The 13,618-nt window shown below is 41.5% G+C and overlaps 1 protein-coding gene across 2 annotated transcripts in view; it reads left to right on the top strand.

Moving 5' to 3' along the window:
* Nucleotides 1–13,618, top strand: part of WTIP (WT1 interacting protein) — a 60,265-nt gene that overhangs the window by 38,414 nt on the left and 8,233 nt on the right. The window contains exons 1-3 of one of the 2 annotated variants that reach the window (XM_070953195.1): nucleotides 708–750; nucleotides 2,991–3,070; nucleotides 9,150–9,212. In XM_070953195.1, coding sequence (XP_070809296.1) covers nucleotides 9,204–9,212 — 9 coding nt within the window. In that variant the 5' untranslated portion in view covers nucleotides 708–750; nucleotides 2,991–3,070; nucleotides 9,150–9,203. Of the gene's footprint in view, nucleotides 1–682; nucleotides 751–2,990; nucleotides 3,071–9,149; nucleotides 9,213–13,618 lie in introns of those variants that run through there. The other variant, XM_070953194.1, reaches the window with a different exon arrangement.

The following is a 13,618-nucleotide window of genomic DNA, read 5'->3' as shown; positions in this document are numbered from 1 at the left end:
GGGGTGTCAAACTCTATTTCATTGAAGGCCTCATCAGGGTTGTGTTTGATGTGGGGGGGGTGGCCAGGGAGGGTGTGGCCAGCTCGACATCACTAGTGTTGGGGTGCCTGTGGTGGCCTGAGCGCTCTGCCAGTGAAAACGGGCTCCCAAGCTCCGTTTCTGGCTGTGATGGCCTCCTGCAACCCTCTGTCAGCAAAAATGGAGTTCGGGTGGGCCATGGGCAGCCCTCCTGAGCTCCCATTTTTGCTGACAGAGGCACTACAGGCCGGTCCTTCACTGATTTCAGGGCAGCCCTGTGGGCCAGATCTAAGCACCCCGCAGGCCAGATCCAGCCCCCGGGCCTTAAGTTTGACACCCCTGCTCTAAAGCATTATAGTAGTACAAGCTTTTGAAAGCTGATGAACATCTTGGCTGAGTCCCAGAAAGCTACAAAATCAAATTGTTTTCATTAACTTCTAATTAAACTTAAAACTTCCTGAATTACAAAAATTTATATGACTGCATATATATTACATATGGCACTTTCCCCATTCTGTTATGTGAAAAATTGCTTTTATACCCAAAACTGTAGTTTGAGCAGATACTCCTGGAGCCCTCTGTTCTTATCCATTGTATTTTTATTAACCCCCTTTTGTAATATCCCCAAAATATTAAAGGTCTGACAGTGCAATATTTTTAACAGGGAGAAGATTACGGGGGAAAGCCTTCTACAATGTTAATGGAAAGGTCTACTGTGAAGAAGACTTCCTAGTAAGTAAGATTTTAGGCATCTCTGAGTCTTGTAGGAAATTAATGTAAGTGTGTACAAAACTCACAGGCAGCTATACATTAAATGACGCTCAATTTCATTTGTGTGAATTGCAAAATCAAAGACAAATTGTGAATAATTGGTTAAATTTTTAGGAAGTTGGGTACTGATAGTAGCAATAAATCCCTTTTTTTCATGTTACCTTGATTATGCTCCTCTCTGAGGAGCAGCTGTAGGGCATAAGTACCAGAAAGGTGCTGGTAAAATCCAGTGTACTAGCCTTATACCTGCCACTATGTGAATTTTTGCACGGATTTCTCCTTATTTTAAGTATAAATTACAGAACCATTTTTGACAGATTGGAGATGGAAAGGAATCTTAGATAGCATCCACAAGATTTCAGGCTGGTTTTCCATCACAATTCTGTTTATTTGCATAATTATATTGCCTTTGTGAACTAATTGTGGGATGAACTGTTCCCTCCTCAGTCTTTTCCATCTAGATGGTAGATGGCTGGATGGCAGTTTCCTATGTATGGCAGTGTGTAAAGTCAAGATAGCCATGTCCCGTATGATAGCACCTTGTTTCTTTTCACATGGGTCACAGGGTTTTGGCTGCAGAGAACATAGCATAGTCATGGCCACCATCCTAACATTTTCAATCACCCCTGCATGCTGATACTTCACAACAGTTGTTGTGTGCGCAATCTGCACTATAGTCTCATGACTAAAAGGAGCTCTTGCAGGGCTCTAAAAAGCTTGTTGAGTTAGTCATGAAAGGCAGCTGGGTGACTTGGGTCAATCACTAGGAGATTGTGAGTTCTAGTCCTGCCTTAGGCATGAAAGCCAGCTGGGTGACTTTGGGCTAGTCTCTCTTGCTCAGTCCAACCACCTCACAAGGTGGTGGTTGTGGGGAAAATACAAGGAGGAAGGTGTGTTGGATATCTTGGTCGTGTTGAGTTATTTGTAAAAACAGGAAAGGTGGAATGCAAATAAGTAAGCATATCTTGCAATAAATAAGTAAGACTATCTTGGAGCAAGAGATAAATATTGACAGTGAACTAATGGAAGATCAGTTATTTGGATAAATCCTGAAATCCTAAAATCAAATGTCGGAAGTAACCATAACAGGCACAAAATATGCCATGGAAGTAGTTATATGATTGTGGGGTTTGTTTACCCAATTGTTAGACCATCTCCCTAGATGGAGCAACTTAGGCTGAAGAACCTCCACTGGAGGCAGCTATTTGGGGACAGGCAAATGGCCATTTCATGGAAATAGCAATTAGGTTGCATTACCTACTTAAAATAATCCTGAGTTAGGAGATGAGGTAGGGTCCAGAATACAGTAATTCTCTGCTCCATGTAGAAAACTAAATTTAAACATGCTTGCATGTCATGTAACATTCTATCATAATCTGTCTTGTTGTAACATAAATGTATAATTTTGGGTTTTTTTATGGTGACATCTTTTCAGGTATTTGAAGAATACTATTATGTCCCTTCCCAGTTTCCTTTTTTCAGGACTTCCCAACTCTTTTACATGTCCTTGTAGGACATGTAATCAAAAGAAAGAAAATATACTTCAAAATGAACACGAGAAGCCATATATTTCCAAGATGTGACATAATATTTTGTCACAATCTAGATCCAAATTCCAGTAGGAATGAGAAAGTAGTAGGACATCTTGGGCTGTTTCCAATTCCAACAGAACCAAAGACTGTCGTGATGTTGAAAGATAGAAGAGTGGCATGTTCTCTCATGGAGTTTGCAGCAGAGCTTCTAGAAGATGTTAGAAAATTTGGGAGCATTAGAAGGTTGTCTGGTGGCCAAAGAGTTGGGAACTGCCAAGCCAGTCTCCATGGACTGAATGCTTTGAAAGGAGAGTAAGGCCTTGATGGTTCACTCTCTGGTTGGTCAGCAGGCCTCCTGTGGAGGAAGTCCTGAGAGTATAGGCTTCAATAGGGTGTGTGTGTGTGTGTGTGTGTGTGTGTGTGTGTAGTACACCAAAGTATGTGGCAATGGTCAGGTCCTACAGTTCAGTGAGAGCAGTTTCCACAGGAGGACACTTTATCTTGGGAGGTAGTTCGGATTAGAATTCTTGCAATAAGAATTCATACAAAAGTTGGAGGACTCACCCGAGTGGCTCCTAATGTCTGTGTCTGAAATTAAGTTCCTTATCAGCAATTTATCAAAAAATATTTAACTTAATAATGTGGTATCATTATATGCCACCTTTATAGATCTTAAGGCGTCTTTTGGTCTAGTATCCAGGACCAGATTATGGGAGAAGCTGGAAGCCTCATCAATCCATCAATGAATTGTAAGCTTCTCGATTTAATTCATGCCCGAGACATCCATATGATTCTTAAGGTCAGGTGCAGTATGCAAGGGTTCTCTCGAAGCCAGTTGCAACACAAAGGGGGGAGGGGACAGGAATTTATTCCCCCCCCCTTCAGTGTTTAGGTCAACAGCATGGTGAGATGTCTACATGGCCCAAAGTTCCATCCTCTAAACTTGAGGATGGCAGCATTGCCCTTCTACTCCACACTGATGAAGCTGTAGTTTTCTTCAGACATTAATAGGCCTCAAAAAAACTCTGAGAACTTTGGTCCAATTCTGCAGCAATGACCATCTGGAAATCTGAAGATAATCTGAAGATTATAGCTTTTATCAAAAGGCCGAAACTTGTTTATGGTGCATTAATGGCCATAAAATAAAACAAATGATTAGCTTTTATGTATTTAGGAATAGTCATGCATACCATCAGCCCATTGCAAATATGCTGCTGCTACTGGACCAAGAACTGCCGATGACACCCTTTTCTGGTCCAAGGGAGAAAATTAGGTTCCAGCCACACTTCAACTCTTTTAGGCTAAGCCACTAGCTCAGTTCCTTTATGGGACACTAGTTAGATAATTGGCCGCCCAGCTTCTTAAGAGGGTGCCTTAAGAAAAAAAGAGATCATGGGGGCAACAGGGAAAGAAGTCCTTTTGTGTTGTGTTGCACGGTTGTGCGCCTAATCTGAGTTCTGATTTTGCAAAGAACCCAGCCATTGGTACTGCTGCACAAACCCTTACCATTGGGACTGTTTAACTTACCAGTTGGATAAGGCTGGCATTCATTTAGGATGATCCTTTTGCCTGCCTTTTACTCACATAAATATTCCCAGCCAGATAGTCTTCCTCCCTTTCGATGATAAATCGCAGCATTCTTAAAGCCGAAGAAAATAGGGCCTGCTATTTTTAGTTGGGAACAATCTGCTCTCCCTGCTGGCCTTTGAATACATGTTAGAAAAGGGAAACATACTGTAAATCATTGTTGACCCGGACAAAAGATTTAGGAGAAATTTCCATAAATTTAGAACAATTTGGTCCACCCTGGGAAGGTGACATGAGTTGTGCGGGACTAGAGCAGATTTTCTGGTTTTTACACCAATAGTTGCCAATATAGATTATGCAGTCATTTTTAAAGCTATGACATTTGGAAAACAAATGTTAATGACCCCCTGGCAGAGTTCTTGCAGTGGGCCTTCAAGATTGACTTATCTTCCTCAGTTCTTCGATTTCACATTGACAACCACATCCTGAGGGTGTTCACTATGCCTAAGCGCTATGTTGCTTTTGATGCCCTTTGTCACTCCCTTTTTGAATTCCTACCCTGTCCCATCTAAGGGTATTCCTAGGGGACAAATGCAAACAAAATTGATAGGTCAGACAAAGGAGAAATGGACTCAAATGCTTTCTACCAATGAAGTGCTTCAATTACATACAGCTATTGTGGATAGCAGGTTCCTTGAACAGACCTTGCCATCCTCATTCTCTCTACCTATCCATCTAGCATAGGGTTGGGGAACTATGGCCCTTTGATGACTCCCAGAATTCCTGAGCCGGCCATGTCCCTAAGTCATAAAAGGGCCATAGTTCCCTACCTCTGATCTAGCATGAATAAGAATCAGAGCTCATTCAACCAACCCTGGTTCGGCAGTGATTGCCACACAGCTAAGAAACAATTGCCTGTTTCAAGGAATATAAAAAGGATTCTCCCTCCTACTCACGACCTGCTGCTGCTTAAGAGGAAGTATAAACAGCTAATACAGCTAAAGAAGAGACAGGGACCAATTAATCTGCTACTCATTCCAAGAATTCAGCTCTATTCTGGAAATATATATACCGTATTTTTCGGAGTATAAGACGCACCTACTTTTTTTGGTTGTTGTTTTTTTAAAGTTTTTTATTTTTTAGACAAACACACATACAAACATACAATGTATTTTCTTTGAACAGAGTATTTGGCTGGTTCACAAATTTAAACAGTGTTTAGTCATTTCAATTAAATTTACAATTTCTATATTTCCTTTTTGCCATATATATTCCTCATCTATTTTTTTAAAAAAACCAATATTACCCTTCATTCTCATCTCTAATCTTAATCAAACTCAATTTTTCCCTTCTATTCTATATTATACCCCTTCCCATTGTCATCTATTTTTATATCCATCCTCACATTGGTTAATTATTTAATATTACAATTGTTTAATACAAATTAAACATTTTTATATAAATCAATTATAACTATCTTTTTTGTATATTAATCAATATGAACATGAATATTCCAATTATTTCCATGCAATCCAATTTCTTACAAATCAATTAATTATATTTACCAATAATAATAAACCAAATAATTTTCCCCATATATTCCTCCAAACCACAACTTAACCATTTCTGCTTTCAACACAATATACAATTAATAGTATCTCAATTATTACAATTCCCTAGTTAAATAGAGCTTTTTTTCTTTTGTGTTTTAAAATCTTGAACTCTCCTCTTTTGCCCTAAATTTCCCATTGTTTGCACCTACCTTTTTTGGTGAGGAAAAAGAAAAAGAAATATCTCTGCCTCATTTTGTCACGTTGCAGGAAAGAGCCTGCTTTACTTTCAGTTTCATTTTTTCAGCATAGCTAGGGAAAAAAAATCTGCTCCAGCACTCTGTAGCAAGCAAGAGAGCTCTGCGCAAAACAGCTGAGAGCAAATCAGCTGAGAGTCGGGAGGCCGATCTAATCAACTTGTGCTAATTAACCTAAGCTGAAGCTGGATGGGGCTGTTTTTTCTTGCTGTTTGCTTGCAAGAAGGTAACTGCTGCGAGGCACAGGCCAGAGGATGGGCAGCAGTGGGTGGGCAGGGCTACATTCGGTGTATAAGACGCACCTAAATTTCCACCCCCTTTGGGGGGGGGTAAAAAGGTGCATCTTATACTCCGAAAAATACGGTAGCTCTTTGATCTGCTTCCCCTTACTGACTATCTCACCCTATATTCCCATTGAAGGTTCAGATGGCTGTTCACACAGGAGGAACTGCCACACCCAAAAGGGAAATTAGAATCTGAAGCCCATCTCCTGCTCTCCTGGCCCCCTGTGTCAGGCTCTGAAATTACCAAATTGATTGAACACCTGAAACCAAACAAACCTCCAGAATACAATTTTATTTCAGCAGAGATGATGCAAAATAATCTAGATTGGTGCGGGCTTCCCTATTCACCTGTATCGATAATCATGCCAAGGTTCCTGGCGATTATAGCCTAGCTTTGGTGATCCCATTTTATAGAAAAGGAGGCAGAGAGAGACCTAACCGATTACCATCTCATCTTAGTGCTTTCTCTGTGCTATCCATTACTTCCTTGATATCTTCTCTCATATGTGAACCAATTGTTTCCTTGACTTTTTTCTTGTTTTTTTTATATATTGAAAGAAATTTATTATTTTTGACATTTGTTGTAAGTTTTTTCCTATCCAACTCTACTTCTCATTTTAAAAAATTCTTCTGGCCAATTTCTGCCCATTTTTCTGATAGTCATGATTGTTACCCTGTGCTTCTGCTTTCTTCTGATTTGATAATCATATTTTCTCACCCCTCATCAAACATATTTATAAATATCTTGAACAAAATAGGGCCTAGAACAGGGTCCTGTGGTACAGCCCTTGGCAGGCCTATCCAGATCACTCATTCTCTTTTTGTACAATTATTCAACCATTGAATCCATCCGCTGGTAACATAGTCCAGCCCACATTTTGCAGCCTTCTGTACTGGAATCTCACCCAGAAGACTTTGTCAGATGTTTTTCTCAAGTCAAGGTACATTATACATACCACATTCCTGTGGTCAGCTAAACAGGTCACTCTTTACAGAAAAAAGAGATGAGGTTGGCTTGTCATGATTTATGTTTGATAAACCTATGTTGTGTTCTGCCAAGTAATGCATTCTTTTCTCACAAATGAAATACTGAATAATCTAATAGTTTATATCAACTGACTAGTCTGAAGTGACTTTAGTCCTCTTTTTCCCAATTTTTTTCAAGACAGGAACTGTTCTTCTCCAATCTTCTTGATCTGATTCTAAAGGCATAAATGCATTAATGTTGGCCAGGGACTCCTAACCATCTTTTTATTTACCTTGGGTTTTCACTCCTTTTTTGCCAGATGATGGTTTTCCTTTGGAGACAAGATTAAAGCAGAGTAATTGCTGAGAAGTTCTGCCCTCTTCCCATCACTTGTCACTCTCCTACCAACTTTTGCATCATTGGGTTTCACTTACAAGCATAAGCTTTTTTATGGTTTCTCATACTCGTTCTGCAAATATAAGTTATGTGCAGCTACTCCTCCTTGGTGGTTACACTCGTTTTCTATCCCTTGAACCTGAGTAAAAGCTCCTTCCACCCAGAATGGCTTCTAAAGCTGCTCCCTTGTTCTTCATTGGCATGGGATACAATTATTTATCAGAAACATATTTTAAGAACTCTCCATCCCTCCTAGGCTCCCTTAAATATGAGGATTTCAATCCATGGCATCCCCTCTGTTATAAGGTTGCTTAAACTTTCTTCTTGAACCTGGTCTGCATATGCAACTGTGTAGCAGGTTTTCTTTCTGTTGGATCTTGCATCCCAAGAAAACATGAGTCACTTTCTGTCAAGGTCCCCACAGCTTTTACCTCTTCAATCATGCTTGAATGAAAATTTTGAGGGTTTTATTTGCCATCTTGGCTGAGTTGGTTCTCCAAGAGTTGTCCAGGTGATTTGACCTAGTAGAGTATTATCTAGACCTTCTGCCTGTCTTGGTCTGTACCACATCCCCACAACAGTATTTTTGCTCCTTCCCTTTCCATGTGTTCTTGCAGGAACCTCATGTTCAGATTCCTGCATCTCAGCTCACGTGTTCCCTTTTTTCACATGAAATTTAATTCCTTCTTCATTCAGGCTATTTTTGTCCTTTCTCTTCCCACACACGCATGCAGACATATTTTGGCTACATTCGCCTAACATGCCTTTGCCAGGTATATATTTTTAATAAATTCTACACCCAATAATCCTTGCATTTCATCCCTGAGTTTCATCCTAGAGGATTAAGTCACACTGACTAAGTCATTCTTCCTGCTTTTAGATTTCCTAATGTTTCCTGTTGCTCCTCACATTTGCCAGTTGCACCCAGGAATTCCTGGGTCACGTAAGATGATCTATTTCCAACCTATATTGATGTGCTTATTAATCACTGCCTCCACATTAGATCTATTTGCTTTTAATTTTGAGATAAAAAATATTTTTATTAGGTAATTACACTTAATCTACGTATGATGCCTTTGCCATTCTTTCATGCCATGTCTTCTCCTGTCTTAGTGACACTATGGCACAATAGATGAGGAACTATTTTTGAAAGCAATATCAGAAAAATCACCCAGATAAATGAGCAATTTAATATTATCTTGCATATTTAGTTTTTAAAATGTAAATTACGTGCAATCTCTAATTTAAATGGATACGACTTCATAGAATTGAGGATGGAGGAGAGGAGAATTTTAGTAGAATCATCATTCGATTCTATTATGTCTAAATAATAACCATTTGGAAAAGATTTAAGAAATAATACCCTCCCTGTCCAGCCACCAGAACAGAGATTCAACAGTTCCACCCTCGATTGTAACAAAGTAGAGCTGTTGGTTTTCTTTTGTCTGATGTGGCAAATCGAAATTTGTACTCATGAAATTGAAAAAGATGTTTAGGTGCAAAACCGGATTCACAATTGCTGTTCTCACCATTGCTTGGGGTTTTGCCTATGTTGAAGTGAGTTTTCAGTGTTAAATATCACAGGTATCTTCTGAGTAATAGTTTCATTTTAACTAGGTGAAAAAGATTTCAGTGCAAGCTTGCCATGCAAATTGAAATGCTTGGATCAAAAATCTCTCCTCTCCAGTGCTATTGTGAAAAGGTTGGGAAAGTCTCATTTTCAGTTTAGTAGTTAATCATGAATATTTGCTTGATTGCCGAAAAGAAAATGTGTTTGTGACTTAACAGGACGGAAAGGGAAAGCCTTGTAACTGTCTCTCCCCGCCTCCCCTTTGTTTTATGAACAGTATTCGGGGTTTCAGCAGACAGCAGACAAGTGCTTCATTTGTGGCCATCTCATCATGGAAATGGTAAGAGTCCTGGCGTCAGAAAAAGGGTGGCCGCTGGGTCGCTCGGGCTGCAGCCTTCTTCTTCTCCCCCAGGCACGCACACGCGCACACGCACAACACCATCACAATGGAGGCCAGGTTTGTCTTTTACGCTGAACAGGTTCAGAAAGGTGCCGGCAGCTGCATTTGTACAACCTGCTAAGCTTGATTATTTTTAATCATTAATGTTTTGTAGTGTAATGTTCTAAGAATTTGGCCGATTCACTTTCCATTTCAGTCTGTTGTGTGCAGCCAGAAAACAAATTGGTCTCTTGCATGAACCCAACCAGTCACAGGTGTTGTGTCTTAGAAAACTCCTCCACCACCCTGAGCTCCCCACAGGGCTCCTCTCTGTGGCCCCAAGACACACTCCAGGTGGTCCTGAAGGATGGCAGTTCTCTTCCTTGCAGGCTGCCTTTGAGCCCCCACAGTGCCCGAGTGCTGGATGGGGCTGAGCCTCCCCCTCCCTCTCCCCCGGGGGAGATTTGCCTCACGGTACTGCATAAAATCATAAAATGAACCGATTTTTTTTTTCATGGACAAAGAAAGTTTGCCACCAAGGGAAATTCTGCTGGCAATATATTAATACAAATATTTTTGCTTCTCCTTTAAAAATGTTGCACCAGTTTTTGTTTCTTCAAGAGATGGCGGGAAGGTATTCCAGATAGCGTTGAAAGCCATTTGTCTCATTTGTAAAGAAGACGGAACCTTCTAGCAGAGCAGTTGCTTTTCGGACAGTCCTTCCTGACTCCTGGAGAGAATGGGGCTTCTTCCCAAACATTTGGCTTCACAGATAATCTGTTCTCTAACTTAATCTGCAAAAATTGTGGATGCTCTTATCACTGGAGGGTTTCAAGAAGAGAGCGGACAGTCTGGAATGGCGTATGCTTGAGCAGGGGGCTGGACTAGAAGACCTCCAAGATCCCTTCCAACTCTCTTATTCTGTTAGCCAGACGGATTGCGCTTCAGCAAGTACTGAAAGATCAGGCCAGGTGGGCCTCTTTAGAAAACAAATGGGACAACGCAACCACAGCCAACTTGCTGTGGGACAATTCAACAATTCAGTTTAATTATTTTAAATAATTTTTAAAAATATTTTAATTTTTCTCATTCACATTTCATTCTGTCCTTCCTTTTGCATCCTTTCTTTCATGATTCTATTCCACTGTTTCTTCAATATTATGTAACTCTTGTCCTGCAGCGAGTTGACTGGGGCGAATTGTCCTCGACCCCTTTAGGAATGATGCATCCCTGGGGTGTCTCTGCAAAGTTGCCCGAGTCCGATTGCCTCCTCTCCCTTCAGGTCTGCAACCCCCTCCCCCTCCCCTCTGCCTCCAGCGCCCATTCCACTCTCAAGCAAGGCTTCGGTTTGAGGTCCAGCTTCTGCCTCTCGAGGGCTTCCTCGTGCCTCTCCTGGAGGATGCCCACTTGAGCGTTCTGCCCTTCTCTGGCCAGCTCTCTGGGGAACTCGGGCTTCCTTCAGGAGCATGGGAGGGAGTGATGGTGAAACGTAGCTCTCCCCCCTCCCTTCCGCTTTCCTTGAAGCATTTATACACTCACAATTTTACTCACAAGCCTTCAAGCCAACATTGCAGCTAGAATAATTGGGGGCTGTTCAAGGACCAGAGGCAACCTCGCCTATCCAGGACCTTTGCTTACAAAAGCAAAACGCTAAGACAGATTTGGAGGAAGTGGAGGCGACGTTTGAAGACCGGCAGCTCTTTCAAGGGGGCAAATCAACTGCTGGGACCCCAAGCTGCAGTGAGCAGTACTTTTTTTTTTGGGGGGGGGGGGGATCTTTGCCAGAGCTTGGTAAGCAGCTGGAAGAGGAAGAACACACTGAAGCAGCAGCTCGTTGCAAGTAACGTAAGGACTTTTGGAAGGAGGCGAAGGTTTCATTCTGCTTTGTAGATTATAATTTTTTGCTTGAACCAAGCATTAAAGGACTGAGCATCAAAGGCCTGTTTAGATGACCACCTTGCAAGTTCTAGAAGGGTGAAGTGCTACAGCCTCTAGTGGGGACGGTGTGTGCTGCAGTAAAGCATTGTGTCCAGACAGGCTAAGTGGTATGTCTAGTCATGGACAGTAAAGGACCCTCACAGAGCAGCCATTTTCTCCACGGCTATTCCTCACTTTTCATTGTTTGCAGATTATATTAGAAGAGTGCTGGTGGCGCAGTGGTTAGAATGCGGTATTGCAGGCTCATTCTGCTGATTGCCAGTAGTTCAATCCTGACCGGTTCAAGGTTGGCTCAGCCTTCCATCCTTTTGAGTCAGTAAAACAAGGACCAAAATTGTTGGGGGCAAGATGCTGACATTTGTAAACCGCTTAGAGAGGGCTGCAAAGCACTGTGAAGCAAGTGCTGTATTTGGTCATTTATTAGGTTTCCCTCCTGCCTTTCATTCAGGAGCTCAAAGGGTAGCATTCCTTCCTACCCTTTTTCACCCACAACAGCCCTGTGGAGTAGGTTGTGTGCAACTGGCCCACAGTGACACCCGTGAACTTCTGTGGCTTTCAATCTCTAGCAAGGAAAAGATCCTTCTCTCTTCCATTTGACAGTCAGAGAAAAGGAGAAAAAACTCTGACTTGAATTAATACTTGATTCAAAAATGTTGAGGATAAAACTTACCTCCTCCTTCACCCAAACTTGTCTTTGGTCTCTGCCCCCCACACACCCCCCCACACCCCCTTGGCCTCTCTGTCCCTTTGAGGGGCTCCAGAGCCCTCCTCCCGCTGCCCCTCTCCCTGCAGCTCCTGGAAGAGCCAGCCTAGCCTGCTGCCCCGCCCAGGAAGCCTCTCAGCCATCGAGGAGGTCAGGGGCTTGGGGTGGGGCAAAGCCTGGGCTGAAGGCAAGAGCCCTTTCGAATTCAGAATTTATAAAAGTTTTATTACACGCAGCAAAGTCCGAGATCTGGAAGAGAATTGGAAGGAAAGGAAGAATTGCTTTCTGGAATTTGGTCTCCATCATTGCTCCCTTTCATCAGAGCAATCCACAATCAGTTTCACTGAACCTGCTGTGCAAACTATTAGCTCCAGTCCACTTTTTGCAGGCTGGGCATTTCCTCTTCCTCCTATCCACTCACCCCTACCCCCGATCTGGCTTCCAGACAGCCTCCTGCCAAGATTCATTCATTCATGGCAGAGAGCAGGGAGAAATGGAGGTTGGCAAAGCCCGCCTGATCAGCTCCTGACTTTGGACTTTCCCAGGAATCCGTTTTTTCCCTCCCTCCCTCCCTCCCTCCCTCTCTCTCTCTCTCTCTCTCTCACACACACACACACACACACAGCCTTGATGCTGCTTTCCACGTTTGACCCTGGAGCTGCCCCCACAGCTGCCTCTTGCCCCCTCACTGGAGCCCCCATTTCTCCCCCTGCTTGACTCCATTGGTATTGCTCTGAAGAAATCTCCATGCCCCCAGTTGGCAGCCAATAAAAGCCCCCGGGCAGTTTTTGTTCACAATAAACTTTTGGTCAGAATTCTGCCAACATTTTCCCAGATGCCTTTAATAAATTCATTTCTCTGTGGTTTTTGCATTCATTCTTTTCCAATCGCTAGGCACAGCTGCAGCCTTCACAGAGTTTTTTTTCGTTTTTGCTTTTATTAATTCTTACAAATTATGTATTATCATAAAGAAGAGGTATAATCCTAATAAAAACAAGTTTAAAATTGGTCCCAGAGATTATAATGGTCATTATAATAGTTGGAAAGGAGCCAGTTTAATTAATGATAGATTGCAAATCCCAGAGAATTTAGAGTACAGGTTTTATGCCCAATTTCTAGTCAAAACAAGCCTATTAAACTTTGTTATCATAATTAGAAGTAGTAAGAAGAAGAAAAAGTAACAAATAGTGAACAAATATATTCAGAGAATACTGTAACATAAGAGAAATTTAGATATAAACTCAAAATTCAGATATGGCACAATTCCATTGATATTAAGATTTAGAGCTTTAGTTCTATTCGTAACAGTGTAATTCCCATAAAAATCTCTAAAGCATTCCTTCCAGCATTTATTCCATGTTATTTCATTAGTTTAATTCCTCATTCTGTTCCCTCTGCTGTGGGATCCCTGTTTAGTTCTGTCCTTCCAGATGTAACTGCAATAAAGACGGATTCTAGAACAGTCAGAATTATTGATTTCCAATATTTGAACAATTGGAAACACAGAAGTGGATGTTTGCTCCCTCTCACTCAGCAGGTGTTTTTCCATCATTCCAACTGTGATTTTAGAAAAATGTTGACCAAAGGTCAATCATAGACCAGTTACCTTTCTTTTTTCCCTATTCATAATATTTGAGTACAATAAATTATTTTATTTTTTTTTAAAGATCATGGTATTTCATACTCAACCAGAAAAAGTACAGCTTGTTTTCTTGCTCAAGTAAAA

This window comes from Pituophis catenifer, unplaced genomic scaffold, assembly GCF_029215685.1.
Source record: "Pituophis catenifer annectens isolate HBS135680 unplaced genomic scaffold, rPitCat1.0.hap2 SCAF_13, whole genome shotgun sequence".
Classification (NCBI taxonomy): domain Eukaryota; kingdom Metazoa; phylum Chordata; class Lepidosauria; order Squamata; family Colubridae; genus Pituophis; species Pituophis catenifer.
This window is presented reverse-complemented; position numbering and strand designations above follow the sequence as displayed.